At 50.1% G+C, this 17,253-nt stretch overlaps 1 protein-coding gene across 1 annotated transcript; it reads left to right on the top strand.

The window, feature by feature from the left end:
• The first annotated feature begins 5,083 nt into the window (after positions 1-5,083).
• Positions 5,084-13,549, top strand: LOC132025617 (tubulin alpha-8 chain). Its single transcript, XM_059413124.1, has 5 exons — positions 5,084-5,171; positions 6,783-7,005; positions 8,400-8,548; positions 10,746-11,426; positions 13,154-13,549. The coding sequence occupies exons 1-5, from the start codon at positions 5,169-5,171 to the stop codon at positions 13,445-13,447; spliced, it is 1,350 nt and encodes a 449-aa protein (XP_059269107.1). The 5' UTR covers positions 5,084-5,168; the 3' UTR covers positions 13,448-13,549.
• The last annotated feature ends 3,704 nt before the right edge of the window (positions 13,550-17,253 follow it).

The raw sequence follows: 17,253 nt of genomic DNA, 5'->3' as shown, positions 1-17,253 counted from the left end.
GAAAAAATGTCATCACTCTAAACTGACTTGTTTCTACAGTAATTTTGCTAATACAATATCCTGAATACAATAAAATGGAACCAAGCATATGAGACAAGATATTAAGAAAACCAGTGAAACAGGAGACCGTGGAAAGGAGCCCACAGGAGCCACAGATGGTGGAGCTATCAAACACAGACTATGAAATAACTGCTTACTCTGTTCAAGGAGATAAACAAATTTAGGGAATTTGAACAGATACCTGGACATGTGAAAAAAATACAAATTCTAGAATTTCAAAAAATCCAATAACCAAAATAATTCAGTGGAAGTTGGTTTTGTTTTTTAAAATTTTTATTTATTTAAGAGAGAGAGCAAGAGAGAAGGAGCAGAGGGAGAGGGAGAAGCAGACTCCCCGCTGAGCACAGAGCCCTGGTGTGGAGCTCAGCCCCAGGACTCCGGGATCATGACCTGAGTTGAAGGCAGATGTTAACAGACTGAGCCACCCAGCCATCCCTACAATGAATTATATTTATGATGCAGTGAATAATAGTGGGTTAGAGGTCAGATACAGCACTGTTGTTGTTTTCCCAATGCTTTTTTTTTTTTTTAAATTTTTTTTTTTTTTTTAGATTTTATTTATTTATTTGACAGAGAGAGATTACAAGTAGACCGAGAGGCAGGCAGAGAGAGAGAGAGGGAAGCAGGCTCCCTGCTGAGCAGAGAGCCCGATACGGGACTCGATCCCAGGACCCTGAGATCATGACCTGAGCCGAAGGCAGCGGCTTAACCCACTGAGCCACCCAGGCGCCCCTTCCCAATGCTTTTTGATAAAGACAATGAAAACTTGTGGTACAGAATCATGCACAGAGTGCATCTATGTGGTCATGACCACATCTAAGGCTTCACAGGGTAAGAAAATAAAGGTGTTAACTTCAGTATTGTCAATCTTTCCATTGTGACCAAGGTGTTCTTGTGTTCAGAGAATTAAATTCCTGGAATATGTCAAAATGTGTCTAAATGTCAGAATTTAAGGTCAAGAGAAGTATCCACCCAGTTCGCTTCAAATCTATTGAAACTTAGAACTCACTTAGCCTTGTATAGAAACAATGTTATCCATGATGAGTAATTAGTAGCCAGTGACACAAAACTCTGTGTACCCAAAGCACGGTGTTACAATCAGTGGTTCTAATTTTTGCACATCAGGGACAAGTTGTCTGCAACAATTAGAGCAGGGTCCCTTCAAAATCCAGACCTGGTGACCCCAGACATCCTATTTCAGATATAGGGCCAGGATGAACCATGACCTTTGGGAACTGATAAGGGGATTAAATGTGGGCTAGGGACACTTACAGTCCTAAGGAAGTAAGGGAAGAATGACCAACTCCTGGTGGGTTTATACAATCCTTCTCTACTTTGTCCTAAATGGGTTCTGCTATGAGATGTGAAATAGGGACTGGGTGGAAAGGAGGTTCCATCCTAGGGAGCAGTTGCCCCAGTCCCAGGGTAGGTGAATTTCAAGATAAGACAATAGGGGAAAAAGCGAGCTCACAGACACACCCAACTTCGGCAACTTTGCTAGAGTGGCCATCAGTTGTTAGGTAACTCAGTCATTTGAAAAGCAGGTACTACCTCTACAATGTTGGCACTGACTCAAGAATGAATAGGTCTGGGCGCCTGGGTGGCTCAGTGGGTTAAGCCGCTGCCTTCGGCTCAGGTCATGATCTCAGAGTCCTGAGATCGAGTCCCACATCGGGCTCCCTCTCTCTGCCTGCCTCTCCATCTACTTGTGATTTCTCTCTGTCAAATAAATAAATAAAATCTTTAAAAAGCACTTGGGTGGCTCAGTGGGTTGAGCCGCTGCCTTCGGCTCGGGTCATGATCTCGGGGTCCTGGGATCCAGTCCCACATGGGCTCTCTGCTCAGCAGGGGGCCTGCTTCCCTTCCCCTCTCTCTGCCTGCCTCTCTGCCTACTTGTGATTTCTCTCTGTCAAATAAATAAAATCTTTAAAAAAAGAAAAAATGGGGACGCCTGGGTGGCTCAGTTGGTTAAGCGGCTGCCTTCGGCTCAGGTCATGATCCCAGCGTCCTGGGATCGAGTCCCACATCTGGCTCCTTGCTTGGCAGGGAGCCTGCTTCTCCTTCTCCCTCTGCCTCTGCCTGCCACTCTGTCTGCCTGTGCTTGCTCTCGCTTCTCTCTCTATGACAAATAAATAAATAAAATCTTTAAAAAAAAAAAATGAATGGTCAGCTATGGCCCTGGTGTCTTCCTATCTACCTTGATTCTTCACCAGCGGATGAACAGGATATTCTTTTTTTTTTTTTAAGATTTTATTAATTTTTTTTTAAATTTTATTTATTTGTCAGAGTGAGCACAGGCCGACAGAGTGGCAGGCAGAGGCAGATGGAGAAGCAGGCTCCCGCTGAGCAAGGAGCCCGATGCGGGACTCGATCCCAGGATGCTGGAATCATGACCTGAGCTGAAGGCAGCCGCTTAACCAACTGAGCCACCCAGGCGTCCCTAGATCTTATTAATTTATTTGACAGAGATCACAAGTAGGCAGAGAAGCAGGCAGGGGGGGGGGGGCGCAGGCTCCCTGCTGAGCAGAGAGCCCAATGTGGGACTGGATCCCAGGATCCGGAGATCATGACCCGAGCCGAAGGCAGAGGCTTAACCCACTGAGCCACCCAGGCGCCCTGAACAGGATATTCTTGTTCCCACAAAGCCTCTCCATCTTCTTTGTCCCTCCCTCACCCAGACAGGACTGTGGGTTTCCTTTCAATTCAGTGTTATTTTATTCTTTGTGGCAAGGCAGGACAGGAAGGAAGTACCTATCAGGAAAGGATGCAGACTTATCAGGAATCTTTAGATTGTTTGAAACTTAGAGGTAACCATGACCTTTCCCTCTGAACTTCAGTATATCTTAAATTCCTGAAGAACTGTGTAAAAATGGCATGTCTGCAATGGCACTAAGCTTGAGATCAGCGGAGTAATATAGAGAAAAAGATGAAAGTTAGAAAAAGAATCTAAACTTTGGGGGCACGTGGGTTGCTCAGTGGGTTAAGCCTCTGCCTTCAGCTTGGGTCATGATCCCAGAGTCCTAGGATCAAGCCCCACATCAGGCTCTCTGCTCAGCGGGGAGCCTGTTTCCCCTCTCTCTCTCTCTGCCTGCCTCTCTGCTTGTGATCTCTCTCTCTCTGTGTCAAATAAGTAAAATAAGATCTTAAAAAAAAAAAAAATCTAAGCTTTGCAGTCATCTAGATGACAAAAATAAATCCAAACACCTTATGAGAGAACTGATTTTAATCTGTGTTCTATAAAGAAGCACATTGTCAAGAGAGGTTGGTTTGTGTCATTTCCACAAATAACACAGGATTACTGTTGCAAATATAGTTTTATTTGGGGGTAAAGCCCACTCACTGTATTCAATAATGAAACGGAAGGACATTTTGAACCAGCAGATGCTACAAAGCTGGTAGAATGAATATCTAATAGGACCAGGCAAGGAAGAGATGATGGTGTGGAGTTTATGCTTTTTGAGTTTATGGCCAGATCGCTTCATTTTAATCACTGATATGCCCACATTCAGTAAGATGTAACATTTGAGTTGTTTTGCTTGGGCCAGTGACAGACAATGAATAACTATGACTTAGCTTTGTATATCCAAGGGTTTTCAAATTACCTCTTTGAATGTTCAACCACACTCTCTCACCTTATCCCTTGACCAGAGATAACCACTTTAAAGCGAGCAGCCTCATAAAATACAAGGGTTGGGATCAAAGAACACACTTCAGAGTTTGAAGTTAACCTTTGCACCCTGAATTTAAATCACCAAGCCACCTAGACAAACATTTAGTCTCAAAAACATGTCAGAACACTTTTGAACAATATGTCTGGAGTCTTATAGAGAAACAGGTGGAGGAATCCAGGGGGCAGCTGATCTGATGTCACACTGGTGAGTGACACAGTAACTTTAAATCTTCATGAGTTGTATCAACAGAAAGTCATTGCAGCTGCAGATTTTCCTAAAGCAACAATTCAAATCTCCAGGACTGACTGGCATAATCTGGGTGCAGTCGCCTTGCCAGCGGGAAGTGAGAACAGGAGGTGACAGATGCTTCAGACTCCTCTGGAATGTGCTGAACAAATATTAAGGTAATCTTTGTGGGGTGTCCAGATATTTGATTAAACCAAATGCCAATTAACCCTCCCAAGCTAGGAAATGGGCTAATTTGTTTCACTTAGGTATTTAGAAGACCCCATCTCAGACAGCTAAGAAACAACTGAAGGAAAATGTGTGTATGCCCTTTCGCATGGAAATATATGAAATCACCACCAGGAGAAAAAAAAAATACAGAAGTAACATCTATGACTGCCTGAAATACTGCTTATCACATCACTCTTCTAATCACTGGCCCTCAAAGGTGCTCCACAGCCAGTGGAATTATGTGCAAACTCTTCAAAGTAGCATCCATGTTCACCCTACAAGTCCTCTTCAATGTGCTTTACCCAGCTTGGACCCCCTGCTCTCTCGCAATCGGAGTCACCTGATCTGAAGCGCTTGCCGCAGTGAAAGGGAGGTAAATTGCAATTACCTGCGCCTGGAATGCTCTCTCCCATACCTGCCTGTCCAACCCTCCCCCACCCTTGCTGCCTTTTGAGCTCTCAGCACCTGGTTCTCATCACAGCATCTTTCCTTCTCTAGCGGTTGCTGAGCTCCAGTCTGCGCCACCGTCCAAGGTTTATGCACTTTTCGAACTAGGTCCGCCGCGTTACCCGTAAAATGACTTAAGACAACAAAGAAACAAATGCGTTTCTCCAAAGCGCCAACCTCTCAGATCCAGCACACGCTCCAAAAGAGGGGACGAGGGTCGATCGGTCCGGGAGGACTCGGATCCCCAAGGCTTTCCCTCCCTTTGGCTTTACAAACTGCCCAATGACCTGCTAGGGCGGGGATATTTCATAAGCGCCCGCCCAATAACGGAGAGGGGGGCGGGCCTCGCTGGGAACTCGGCCCAATGAGAGGCGCGGAGGGGGCGGGAGCCCCGCCAGGAGGCATGGCTGGCGGCTGGGCGGGGATATATAAGCCCCAGCTAGCCGGACTGCTCCGGGATTCCTAGTGTTGCTGGAGACCCGTAACGCGTCTGCAGCCAACGACCCTCCGCAAGCATCACTTGTCAGAACAGCCATGGTGAGAGGGAGCTGGGGGCACTGGCGGAGTCCACGGGGAGGGGGGTGCTGCGCGGGAAAGAGCGTGCTGGGGGCGCCCGAGGGTCCCGGGTAAAGGGCCAGTTGCGCGGGAAGGAGGGGAGGTCGGGCAGTCCGGGGTGTGTTGGGGGTTTGGGGTGGTCACGGCGACCACGGCGTGGGGGGCTGTGCGGAAGGCCGGGGACGCCCGCCGCGTCCGAGCGCTGGTCTTCTGAGCTCCTTGCCCGGGAGAGGCGGGGAGGGGCGGACGCGAGCTGGAGAAGTTTTGCGCGCTCGGGCTGCAGAGGGGAGGGAAGGGCGCGGGGCCGGCGGGGCGCCAGCGTGGTGAGGTCTGTCCCGCGCTGCGCGCAGCCTGGGGGCCCCCAACCCCGGCAGGGCTGGGCAGCGCGCTTCGGAGTCGGGAGCGTGGACCCGCCCCAGTTTTGTCCCGCGGCAGTCCGGGACAAAGGGGCGCCCGCCCCCAGCTGCAGTCCCCGCCTCCCTGTGAAGTCACACTCCCGCGCTGGAGGCCGGACCCGGGCCGCTCGGCCAACTCCGGCAGGTTTCTCCAGTTCTGCACTGTTCGTCTGAATGCCTTTGTCTCCCGCGGCCAGATTCCAGCCAGAAGTCTGAGGTGCACGACCTTGACCCCTCCCTGGTCAGGCATGACCGTGAGCTCCTCCTGCCGTCTCAGGAGGAATATCTTTACTTCTCTCCTAGTTGCCTAAGCCCGTGAATTCCTCCGTTAAACCGAAGAGCTAGGGGTGTGTCAGGCGTCAGGGCCTCCCAGGAATCTTTAGACCCCGCCTGTGTCCTGAGGCCCTGTAGAGGCTTGGAGGCTGTCTTGAAGGATAGCTCCTGAAATCGCTAAACTTTTGCCAGTTGTCTTAGAAGACCTCTTCCGCCTCTGGGACATATGCAAGCCCTTTCACACTCTAGACTGTGGGCTGGGGGTGAAGGACCAGAATAGAAAAGAGTCTGTCCCTTGTAGGAGTTACCTCAGGAGAGCTGAAAGGGCAGGGCGAGTCTTCTGGCTCCATCATGACCATCCAGCAGCACTTACCTAGGTTGACTGTGTACTGCGGTGGGCAGGGACAAGTGTCCAGAGTCAGGGCCTATCCCCCACCCCCCAAAAAAGGGGAGGTTGTGTTTTCAGACTAGCTCTAACTCCAGAGCCCCTGCCTCTGTTAACCCAAAGACATGAACTTCATCTTCTGCCCCTTCAGAAGGGGCACAGAGTCCCCACCATGGGAGACCCCTTCTCCTAGGGGTCCAGTGCTGGAGGCCCCATCTTGGTGTGCAGGACTCTGAGCTTTCCTGTCCCCGCCCCGCCCAGCACACAGGGCACTAGGCATTGGGACTTGGTGGCTTGGTATCGGCTTTCTTTAGTTCCTGCCCCTGAAGACCTAGGCTTTTTAGCCACCTTCGTTCTTGAGCCCTAAGGAAATGGAAAGAAAATGAGGTCGTTTGGCTTAAAGTGTGGGAAAGTCTGGAAAGGGAACCCAGGCTTTTGGGTTTTGGACCATGTAACTCACTGTCAGGCCTCAGGCTCCAGGGAGGGAACTTGCTTCCCTTCTCCATTCACACCACATCATCTCTCTGCTTCCCCCAACAGCGTGAGTGTATCTCCATCCATGTGGGCCAGGCGGGCGTGCAGATGGGCAATGCCTGCTGGGAGCTCTACTGCTTGGAGCACGACATCCAGCCCAATGGCACCATGCTCAGTGACAAGGCGCTGGGCAGCGGTGATGACTCCTTCAACACCTTCTTCAGTGAGACCGGGGCTGGCAAGCATGTGCCCCGAGCTGTCTTTGTGGACCTGGAGCCTGCTGTCATAGGTGAGTGGGCAAGGTTCCCCTCTCCAGCCTGTATTTTTCGCCAGCCCCAAAGTCAGTGGGGAGCTCTGCTTAGGGGAAAAGCTGTTGGAATGCAGGCAGCCCCCTGCCAAGAACAACTCTAAAGTCTGCTCTTTTGTCTAGACTCTGACTTCAGGAGGGGTCCTAAGGGCTTCCTGTGCCAAGAGGGTTATCAGTCAAACTGCTCTGCCCAGAAACTGCCAGATTTTTGAGTCAGGGGTCAGATGCAGAATGAAGGCTGCAGAAAAGAATGGTTATAAAAGCAGAAACTTTAAACTTACTTCCTTTTTCCTACCCACAGACTCTTGAGCTGCCTAAGGAATCGGGCATTGAGAACATTCTTAATGGCCCCTTACTCAGTCTTAACTGGAAGGGGTGGGCCCCTTAATAGGATGTGGACCTGTGGGAACTCGGCTGTTGCTGGCTCCCAGGGGGTTCTCTGCTTCCTTCTTTCTGCATCTGGATCCCCTCAGTTTCCTGTTCCTGAAAACTTTACCCTACCGCCTCCCCGTCTTTCTTTCTCTTTCCTCTTCTCTCTTATCTTTCTTTCTTTTCCTTCCTTCCTTCCTTGTGTCTTTCCTTCCTTCTTTCTCTCTCCCTCTCCTTTCCTTCCTTCCTTTCAGATTTAACATATTTGAAAGAGAGTGTGGGGGAGAGGGAGAAGCAGGCTCCCCACTGAACAGGGAACCCAACGAGGGGCTCGAGCCCAGGCCCCTAAGACTGTGACCTGAACCAAGGTCAGACACTTAACCCACTGAGCCACCCAAGCACTTCTCCATCTCCCCATCTTTCCAAAGACCGTTTTGTGGATGTTAAACTGTGGAGTGGGTTTTCTGCATCAGTCTGTGTTCTAGTCCCAGTCAAAAGTCTTTGAGGGCGCCTGGGTGGCTCAGTTGGTTGAACGACTGCCTTCAGCTCAGGTCATGATCCCAAGGTCCCAGGATTGAGTCCCACATCGGGCTCCCAGCTTCCTGTGGAGTCTGCTTCTCCCTCTGACCTTCCCCCCTCTCATGCTCTCTCTCACTCTCTCTCAAATAAATAACAGCGCCTTCCCTCATAGCCACTTCTACTTGGTGAGGAATCAGAGGGGGTCTAGGGGAATCTCAATGACTTTTTTTTTATTTTTAAAGATTTTATTTAAAGGGGCCCCCTGACTTACCCCTCTCAGGCCCAGGGAGGACTAACTAGACTTTGGAAGGGGGTCTCTGGAAGGCCTTTTGCCATTCATGCTCCCTTTTACAGTTTTACCTAGGGGAGCTTAGCTTAACAGCGTAAATCCTAGCACCTGTGTCCACGCAGCAGAGGTCCTGGCACCTGTGTCCTCGTGGGGGATGAGACCAGCCTCTCTTACCTTTGCCCTCTTTCTTCCCCTCAAGATGGGGTAAGAACTGGCATTTATAGGCAGCTCTTCCACCCTGAGCAGCTGATATCTGGCAAGGAGGACGCTGCCAACAACTATGCCCGAGGCCACTACACTGTGGGGAAGGAGATCATCGATCTTGTGCTGGAGCGAATCCGAAAACTGGTGAGCAGACCGAGCGCCCTTGACACCTTCAGGAGTTCCATGTGTCCTGACTCTCCCTTCCTGGCCTGGGAGCCTGGACACGTGTGGAAGAAAGGGAAACCGCAGATCTGTGGCTGTGGCTGTGGCCGGGGCGTGGTGTCCTGATGGCTCCTTTGGCTTGTCTATCCTCGCCTTCCCCTAGGGGGAGCTGCGTGTCCCGGGTGTGGATCTAGGGTTAGGAGCCGGAATAACTGGTTCTGCCTGAGTCTCTGGACTCCGGCTCCTTCGCGGCTGGTTCCTAGCTTTGGCAGGTCCAACCGTCCAATCCAAGCCGCCTTTGAGCTTTGATCCCTCTCTGCCCCCAGCGAGTAGGTAGAAGCTGCTTTGGCCGCTCAGCCTGTTCTTAGATTCCTAAGCAGAACTTTACAGCTGGGAGAGGCTCTCACTTACTGGTTAGTTTTTAACCACTTCCCAGTTTATCCCATCCCTTGCCTGAGGCACTGAAAACCAGGAGCGAGGCCAAGTGGGAGCTGGTACTACAGCACTGGTCCTCTAGAGGGGACTGTCCAGACCTACTTCTGCTCACTAGTTTGGACGGAGGACTTGCCAGTCATTGACTTGAGGAATGGGATTCTGTGCTTGCAAAAACAAAGTTCCCTTTGGGCTTCAAATTTTTTCTTTCTTTTTTTTTTTAAGATTGTATTTATTTTTTTTTTTGAGAGAGCGAGAGATCCCAAACAGCAGGGAGGGGTAGAAGCAGACTCCTGGCTAAGAAGCCCAATGTAGGACTCTATCCCAGGCCCCTGGGATCATGACCTGAGCCAAAGGCAGATGCTTAACCAAGTCACCCAAGTGTCCTAGGATTTTTTAAAGAGGTTTTTGGGCTGGGGGGTGTGGGGAGGAGGGGTGGTTTGTTTTTTGGGTTTTGGTTTTTGGTTTGGTGAGGTGTTTGGGATATTTTCGTTGTTGTTTTCAGTTTGCATAAAGCTTGCTTTTTGTTTAAGTGATTTTTATTGGGATATAATTGCCATAGCATTAGTTTCAGGTGTACAACAGTGATTTGCTATATGGATATATCGCAAATAAATGGAGAATTTTTATGTCCTTACTCCCTGTGCATCTGGTACACATTGATGCTCTTCTAAAAAAAAATGTACATTCCATAAAGGGTGCTTTTTTGTTTGTTTGTTTTAAGATTTTATCCATTTATTTGACAGAGATCATAGGCAGGCAGAGAGAGAAGGGGAAGCAGGCTCCCTGCTGAGCAGAGAACCCAATGTGGGGCTCGATCCCAGGACTCTGGGATCATGACCTGAGCTGAAGGCACAGGCTTTAACCCACTGAGCCACCCAGGTGCCCCCAAATTGACGCTCTTCTAGTCCAAGTTCCAGCTACATCAGCAGTCAGCCCGGGTACTTGTTAAACCCGCAGGTCCCTGGGTTCCAGGCTCAAGTGCGGGGCGAGGGATCTCTATGTTCAACAAGATGCCGCCACCGCCTCCCCCGACCTCTCACTCTCTTGCAGAGTTGAGAGGGCCCAGCTGTCCGACAACAATGTTCCATCCCACCCGACCCTCCTCACCTCTCCCCTCCCACCGCCCCTCACTTGCCACTTCATGAACACAGCAACGCCCTTCGAGGTCATCTGTCCCCTAGAACTTCAAACCCCTGTAGGTGTTCTCTTCTCACCTCTCCTGAGAAGAAACAAAAGAGCATGAGAGAACTTTCTGGAGTCACAGAAATTTCTCTATCTTGATTAGTTTGGTAAGGTAGGTATACACACTTGTCAAACCGTTCATTATACCAGCAATAAGATGTAGTACAAATTGTGGTACACGTTTTATTTTGTTTATTTTATTGATTTTGTTGTGTTTGTTTTCTAAATACAGAAGTAAATAAAGCTGTGGTTGGGTCACAGTAGCTTTGGGGGTTTTTTTGTTTGTTTGTTTTTATCAGAGAGAGGGGGGGGGGAGAGCGAGCACAGGCAGACAGAATGGCAGGCAGAGGCAGAGGGAGAAGCAGGCTCCCTGCTGAGCAAGGAGCCCGATGTGGGACTCGATCCCAGGACGCTGGGATCATGACCTGAGCCGAAGGCAGCTGCTTAACCAACTGAGCCACCCAGTCGTCCCCAGAAGAGGGTTCTGTTGGGAGAAAGGGGCTGGGGAACTAGGGGGTGGGGTGGGTCACCTGCCTGCTAACGCTGTTCTCTCCTACCCCAGACAGATCAGTGCACCGGCCTTCAGGGTTTCCTCATCTTCCACAGCTTTGGGGGTGGCACTGGCTCAGGCTTCACCTCCCTGTTGATGGAGCGGCTTTCTGTTGACTACGGCAAGAAGTCCAAGTTGGAATTTGCCATCTACCCCGCGCCCCAGGTGTCCACGGCTGTGGTGGAGCCCTACAACTCCATCCTGACCACCCACACCACCCTGGAGCACTCGGACTGTGCCTTCATGGTGGACAACGAGGCCATTTACGACATCTGTCGGCGCAACCTGGACATCGAGCGCCCCACCTACACCAACCTCAACCGGCTCATTGGCCAGATCGTGTCCTCCATCACGGCCTCCCTGCGCTTCGACGGGGCCCTCAACGTGGACCTCACGGAGTTCCAGACCAACCTGGTGCCCTACCCCCGCATCCATTTCCCCCTGGTGACCTACGCCCCCATCGTCTCGGCCGAGAAAGCGTACCATGAGCAGCTGTCAGTGGCAGAGATCACCAACGCCTGCTTCGAGCCCTCCAACCAGATGGTCAAGTGTGACCCTCGCCATGGCAAATACATGGCCTGCTGCATGCTATACCGCGGGGAAGTGGTGCCCAAAGATGTAAACGCCGCCATCGCTGCTATCAAGACCAAGCGCACCATCCAGTTTGTGGACTGGTGTCCCACAGGTTTCAAGGCAAGCTGGGAATGAAGTCGGGGGCGGGAGGGGTGCAGTGGGGGAGAGGGGAGGCGGTGAGCATGTGGCTTGTGTACCCGCTGAGAGGGAAGATTGCTACAGAGCGCCAGGCAGGACGAAAAAAGCGCTAGGGATGGAGAGATTCGGGCAAATAACAGCTTTTTTATTCTGCCCCAAATCTTGTCTTTATGAAAGGAAAAGTAGGTTTCACGTCTCTTAGCCTGGCAAATAGGCACTCCCTGGGTTTGCCAGTCGGGTTGGGATCGATCGTTCACCTGTGCCAGGAATGTACCCACCCAATACGACTCCTGCTGGGAAGAGCATGCTTCTGGAAACTCAAAAGACCTTCCATTCAGATAATGGGCAAGACATGGTCAGAAGATCTATGAATGCAGCCCCTTCCTTTTGAAGTAATGAGGAAGAATTTGTTTATGCCCTTTTCTTTTCCCGCTCCACATTCCCAAAGGGTACTGAGCAAGTTCAAGTTTTATGGGTTTTGTTCCAGGGTGAGATTAGAAAGATTAAAGGTGGCAGCTGTGGCATTTAGAAAACCCTGCCTGGTGTTGCTGTTGGTTGCAGATGTGACCATGACGGGAGGGGACACAGGGACTCCGGTGTTAAAGCTAACAGCCATGTGCTAGGACTGAAGAGCTGTCCTGTAGCTCAAAACTAGCAACCGGGGCTAGGAAGTGCGGGAGGTGAATTCTCCCAAGTCCATATTAGGAAAGCTTCAGCTACTGGGAGAAAGAATAGGCTGCCTTCAGGAAGTAGTAAGCTTGCTGTCTGGAGAGGCAATTAAGGGGGAAGTTGACTTTTCTTTCTTTTTTTTCTTTTCTTTCTTTTTTTTAAACGTGGAATATGAAATGTATATATTCTGAATATCTGAATAGAGCAATTTTTAAAGTAGGTTAGGTTTAGATCCAATTGGAGATCTCACAAGATTTTATATTTTTAAAACTATTTTCTAAACTATAGAAAAATGGGGAGATTAGTATAATTTGCATGTACGCTGCCTCGATTCAAAATCTGACTCTCCTAGGCTTCCTTTATTTTTGCTTTGCTGACCCATTTACACTCATTTACAGGCATTTCTGACCCACTGGTCTGTTTTTGTTCCTAACAAAATTAATACTCCTCCAAAATAAGAATTACCTAAGTCAATATCTGAACTTTCCCAATTTCCACAAGTATTTCTCATATCCATTTGCCAAAGTCAGGATATAATCTAGGCCCAGGCATAGTATTTGTCTCTTCATTCTTTTTTTTTTTTTTTTTTTTTTTTTTTTAAGATTTTATTTATTTACTTGACAGATCAGAAGTAGGCAGAGAGGCAGGCAGAGAGAGAGGGGAAAGCAGGCTCTCCACCCAGCAGAGAGCCCGATGCGGGCTCGATCCCAGGACCCCGAGATCATGGCATGAGCCGAAGGCAGAGGCTTTAACCCACTGAGCCACCCAGGCGCCCCTCTTCATTCTTTTAATGAAAGCAGCCACCCTTTTTCTGGGTGGTGGTTTTGAAGGGACTGGTCTTAGTGTCTTGAAAGTCCCACATTCTGGATCAGTTTGTTTCCTAATGGTGGTAAACTTGCTCCCTTATCCCTGTGTTCCTTATAGACTGGCAATGCCAGACACCAGGGGACAGCCCCTCTCCGGGCTTTGGGAGTCCTTCCATAGAACCCTTCCTGGGAACCCAGAACCAGGAGCTTACCCTCCTTGTTATTTCTTCTTAGGTTGGCATTAACTACCAGCCCCCCACTGTGGTGCCCGGGGGTGACCTGGCCAAGGTGCAGCGGGCCGTGTGCATGCTGAGCAACACCACAGCCATCGCCGAGGCCTGGGCCCGCCTCGACCACAAGTTTGACCTGATGTATGCCAAACGGGCCTTTGTGCACTGGTACGTGGGCGAGGGCATGGAGGAAGGAGAGTTCTCAGAGGCCCGGGAGGACCTGGCCGCCTTAGAGAAGGATTATGAAGAAGTGGGAACAGAGTCTATGGACGGCGAAGATGAAAGTGAGGAGTTCTAGGGTGTCCTGGCCCCTGCAATGCCCGGCCTCTCTACCTGGTTTTGTATTTCTCGTTCCACTGTTTCCCTAACCCCCTACCAATACAGTCAGTGTTGCAAGTGATGTGGAGCTCTGTGATGTGAAGTTCTGGCCAGGCACGGGCCTTCACTAACTTCCCAACATCCTCGTCGTCCTTCTGAGTTAAGGGGCAGGGCGGCCTCTGCCTCCCGGGCTTCCAGCCAGGGGGATGCCTACGGGAGGACCGATCAGACCACCCTGACACATAGGCAGGGGCTCAGGACCTGGACTGTGGGGCCTTGACTTCATGTGATGGTTCCCTGTATGTACCCCCTTATCCCAGCCACCCCCACCCCCGAGGAAAGGTAAACCTTCTAGAGGTTCTGGCAAAAGCTGCTGGAAGTTTGTCTGCCCCTAGCATTCCAGGAGAGAAAGTCTGTCTCAGTTTCAATGCCAGGAAGGAGTCCAGTATGTTGGGGTTTTTTGTTTTTTGTTTTTTGTTTTTTAACCTATCCTCCCTCCTCATGGCCAACAGAGGGCAGTAGAGGTTGAAGCCACAAGAATTGACAAGCCAATCTGCAGCAGCCATCTTAAAATTTAGGGCTCCAGCCGGATGCCATATGAAGTGAAGGCACAGTGTCCAAGAAACAGGATCCCAAAAGACGGAGTCTTTAGCTTGGGGCTGTGAACATCTGAAATACTTTTCAAAGTGCCTATGAGCCTTTTAGACAAAAAAAAGTCTATATCTTTTATTTTTAAAGAGGTCCCTGATGAGAAAGGTATGTTCTAGGACCTGGCTACATACGGTCTTAGAGATCAATGTATTAGTCAGTAGAAGGACCTAACAGGACCTGGGAGGAAAGTGGAGGGTCCCTTCCAGCATGGCCCTGGGTTCGGGGAGGTCTCTCCTTAATATGCTTGAAAGCCTCTCAGCCAGACAGGAATGTATTCTCTGAAGAGGTGGGATATCTCCGTTGGACCAAACTCAGCCCCTGGCAAGGCCATTGAGCAGAACCCAGCCCAGCCTGTACTGTTCACCCGAGTCTACCTGCTTTGTTTTTCAGACATTGAATTGCAGTGTGTCACTCAGGATGGGTCTCTGCTTTTTTTAGGCACCAGTGAGCCTCAGGGTTACCCAGATGTATCCGTAGTGGCCTTGCTTTGGGTTCAGGGGACAAGTTTCTTAATGCTAACCGAGGAACTGATTCCCAACATCTATAAGTCTTGCTTGATTGATCCCTGGGAGGCGTTCAGTGTCCTAGAGTGCATGAGCACAGCACTCAGATCCAGACTTTGACCCCTACCCGTGAAGCTGCAGACATTTAAGAGGGCTTGTGGACCTATGCAAACTGTCAAACCCAGGAACTGAATGGGTCTCTTCCTGAAGATCCACAAGGACTTAGGGCTTGGGTTAGAGGTGGAGTTAAGGTGTAGAAGGAAGGGAAGGTTAGGATTAGTCTATGTTCAGCAAGTACATCGAGCCTGCTCTACTGGTAGCTTCACCCAGAAACCGAGAGCTAACATTTTCTCTCCTCTTTCTTTCCCTGCTTTTTGTCTCACTGGACACATGAATTCATACATACTAGCAGTTCCTCTTCTATGGGTTCCAACCACTAAATAGACCCCTCCTCGCCCTACAGGTGCCCCAGGCATTGGGAAGAACAGCCAGTGAGAATTAGACACCTAACCCCGAGGCCCTCCTGTGATGAGAACCGGGGATGGGGTGAGTCAGTTACAAGTGGGCGGAGCGAGCCAGATAATTTATTTAGATAAACTTGAGGTTGCCATCCTCTTCTCCTGTGGCCCCAAACTAGAATAGGGATCAGTCACTTTCCCTTCTCTCACTTCCTATCCCTTTTCTGTGTATATTTTCGAAATAAGCAGAAGGGTCTTTTGTTACATCTGTGTCTGGACTCCGCCCCTCCCCTCCAATACCCACTGCTGAGCCCCAGGTAGAAGCATGTCCTTGGGTCCCCAGGGAGAGGCTTGCCTGGGTTCCTGTCCAGCTATGGAGTCGTTGGTGGGGTAATGATGGAGAAGCAGAGAGCTTCTTGCCGTGGGAGCTGTGGTCTGGCACTGAGAGCACTCAGTGTCTTAACAAGTACTCTACGTAAAGCATGACCCTCACTTGAGCATTAGGATGGGGTGTGCATGCAGAGTTTTTATTGGAGCTGGCAGCAAGTGTGCTCTGGCCCTGGCCATAGCAGGGCCTAAACCCAGATGGCCTCCTGCAGGTACCCCCTTCCCTTTGTAACAGACCCAGGACCTGGGAGCCTGGTGGGAAGTTGGCTCTGCGGAATCCTTGCAAAGGAGGGTGGTTATCCCGCTGGTGATCAGAACAGGACACTAAAAGGCGTTAGCCTCAATGACAGGGAAGATTAGAGCATTTCTACCACAGCTAGCTGGTATTAGAAGCTTGACAAAAAATTCCCACCCTCAAAAAAGTATGGAGGCCTCGGCTGTTTGTTTCTCTCTCTTGTGAAGATTTTCACTAATTCCTGGTATTCAGGCTGCTCCTTACCTCTCCCCTGAGCTGTGCCTGAGATGCCTTTTAGATCTGACTGCTCCGACGTGTGACCTTGTTTTCAAGATTTTTTTTTTAAATTTTTTTATTTATTCATTTGATGGAAAGAGATCACAAGTAAGCTGAGAGGCAGGCAGAGAGAGAGGAGGAAGCAGGCTCCCTGCTGAGCAGAGAGCCTGATATGGGGCTCAATCCCAGGACCCTGGGATCATGACCTGAGCTGAAGGCAGAGGCTTTAACCCACTGAGCCACCCAGGCGCCCCTGCTTTTTTGTGAAGATTTTTGACTAGTCTTGCTGTTCTTGCCTCTTCCCTGTATGCCCCTCCCCCCCCCCCCCCCCTTCTGAACTCCCCAGGGTTTCCAGTCCCTTGGCCTTTTGGAGATCGGTGATGGGAGCCCTCTTGCTTCTTGTAAGCACATAGTGTCGCGCACCAGGCCTAGCTACAGCAAGGAACCAATGGGCTGCCTCTCTTTGTCTTCCCTCTTACTTAAAGCTCAGACTGGGGAGAGAAATGTGCAGGGTGCACCTAGAGGACATGGGGATCCCCAGCTCTTCCTTCTGAGAGGGCTGGCACTTGAGCCAGATACTGAAGGTCTACTGGGATAGAGAGAAGGCAGGCTGTTCCCGGCAGAGACTGGCGGAGGAAAAGATACAGGAAGCACAGATACATTCTCTTCAGTTTGTAGCTGAAACTTGAGATGGAAGAAGGGGGAGCTAGAGAAAAAGGAACTGACCTAAAGGACCTTGGTTTTGACCTCTCTTCCTCGAATGTTTATTGAGTGAGTACCTACTATGTAGCACAGCTTATTCTAGATGCTAGACAGAACCAATGAGGTAACAGAGGAGTTTGAATTTTCTGCTGTATAAAACCTTCAGTGGATGTCGAGTGCCAGCATCCAGGGTCCCCTGTCCTTAAAGCAGTGGTTCTCAGGCTAGGGTGATGTCACCAGACGGATTGGGTTGGCACACCTGCAGAGGGGGTGTTGGGCGTGCTGTGGGGAGAGAGCTCGGCTGCTACTGCAAGCATCCTACGAGGCACAGAACAGACCTCCTCTCAACAAGAACTGTCCTGCCCCAAAATGTCAGTGGTGTCGAGATTGAAAACCTTGCCTTAAAGAATTGCTTGGCAGTTGCAAGAAGGGTCAGTTCCCAAGCACAGTGCAGGAGAGGGGTAGGGGTAGCTGTGGTAAGCGAGGTGAGGGCTGATGCTTCAGCCAGAGCTGTGAGATGGGGAAGAGAAGAGGTTGGAATCCCAATATTTAGGACCAGCTGGTGGTGTGGCCC

This window comes from Mustela nigripes, chromosome 10 (assembly GCF_022355385.1).
Source record: "Mustela nigripes isolate SB6536 chromosome 10, MUSNIG.SB6536, whole genome shotgun sequence".
NCBI lineage: Eukaryota > Metazoa > Chordata > Mammalia > Carnivora > Mustelidae > Mustela > Mustela nigripes.
This window is presented reverse-complemented; position numbering and strand designations above follow the sequence as displayed.

Coding starts and splice junctions, on each gene's coding strand:
- LOC132025617 (XM_059413124.1), top strand. Junction 7,006..8,399: donor CCTGGAGCCTGCTGTCATAG/GTGAGTGGGCAA, acceptor CTTCCCCTCAAG/ATGGGGTAAGAACTGGCATT. Junction 11,427..13,153: donor GGTGTCCCACAGGTTTCAAG/GCAAGCTGGGAA, acceptor ATTTCTTCTTAG/GTTGGCATTAACTACCAGCC.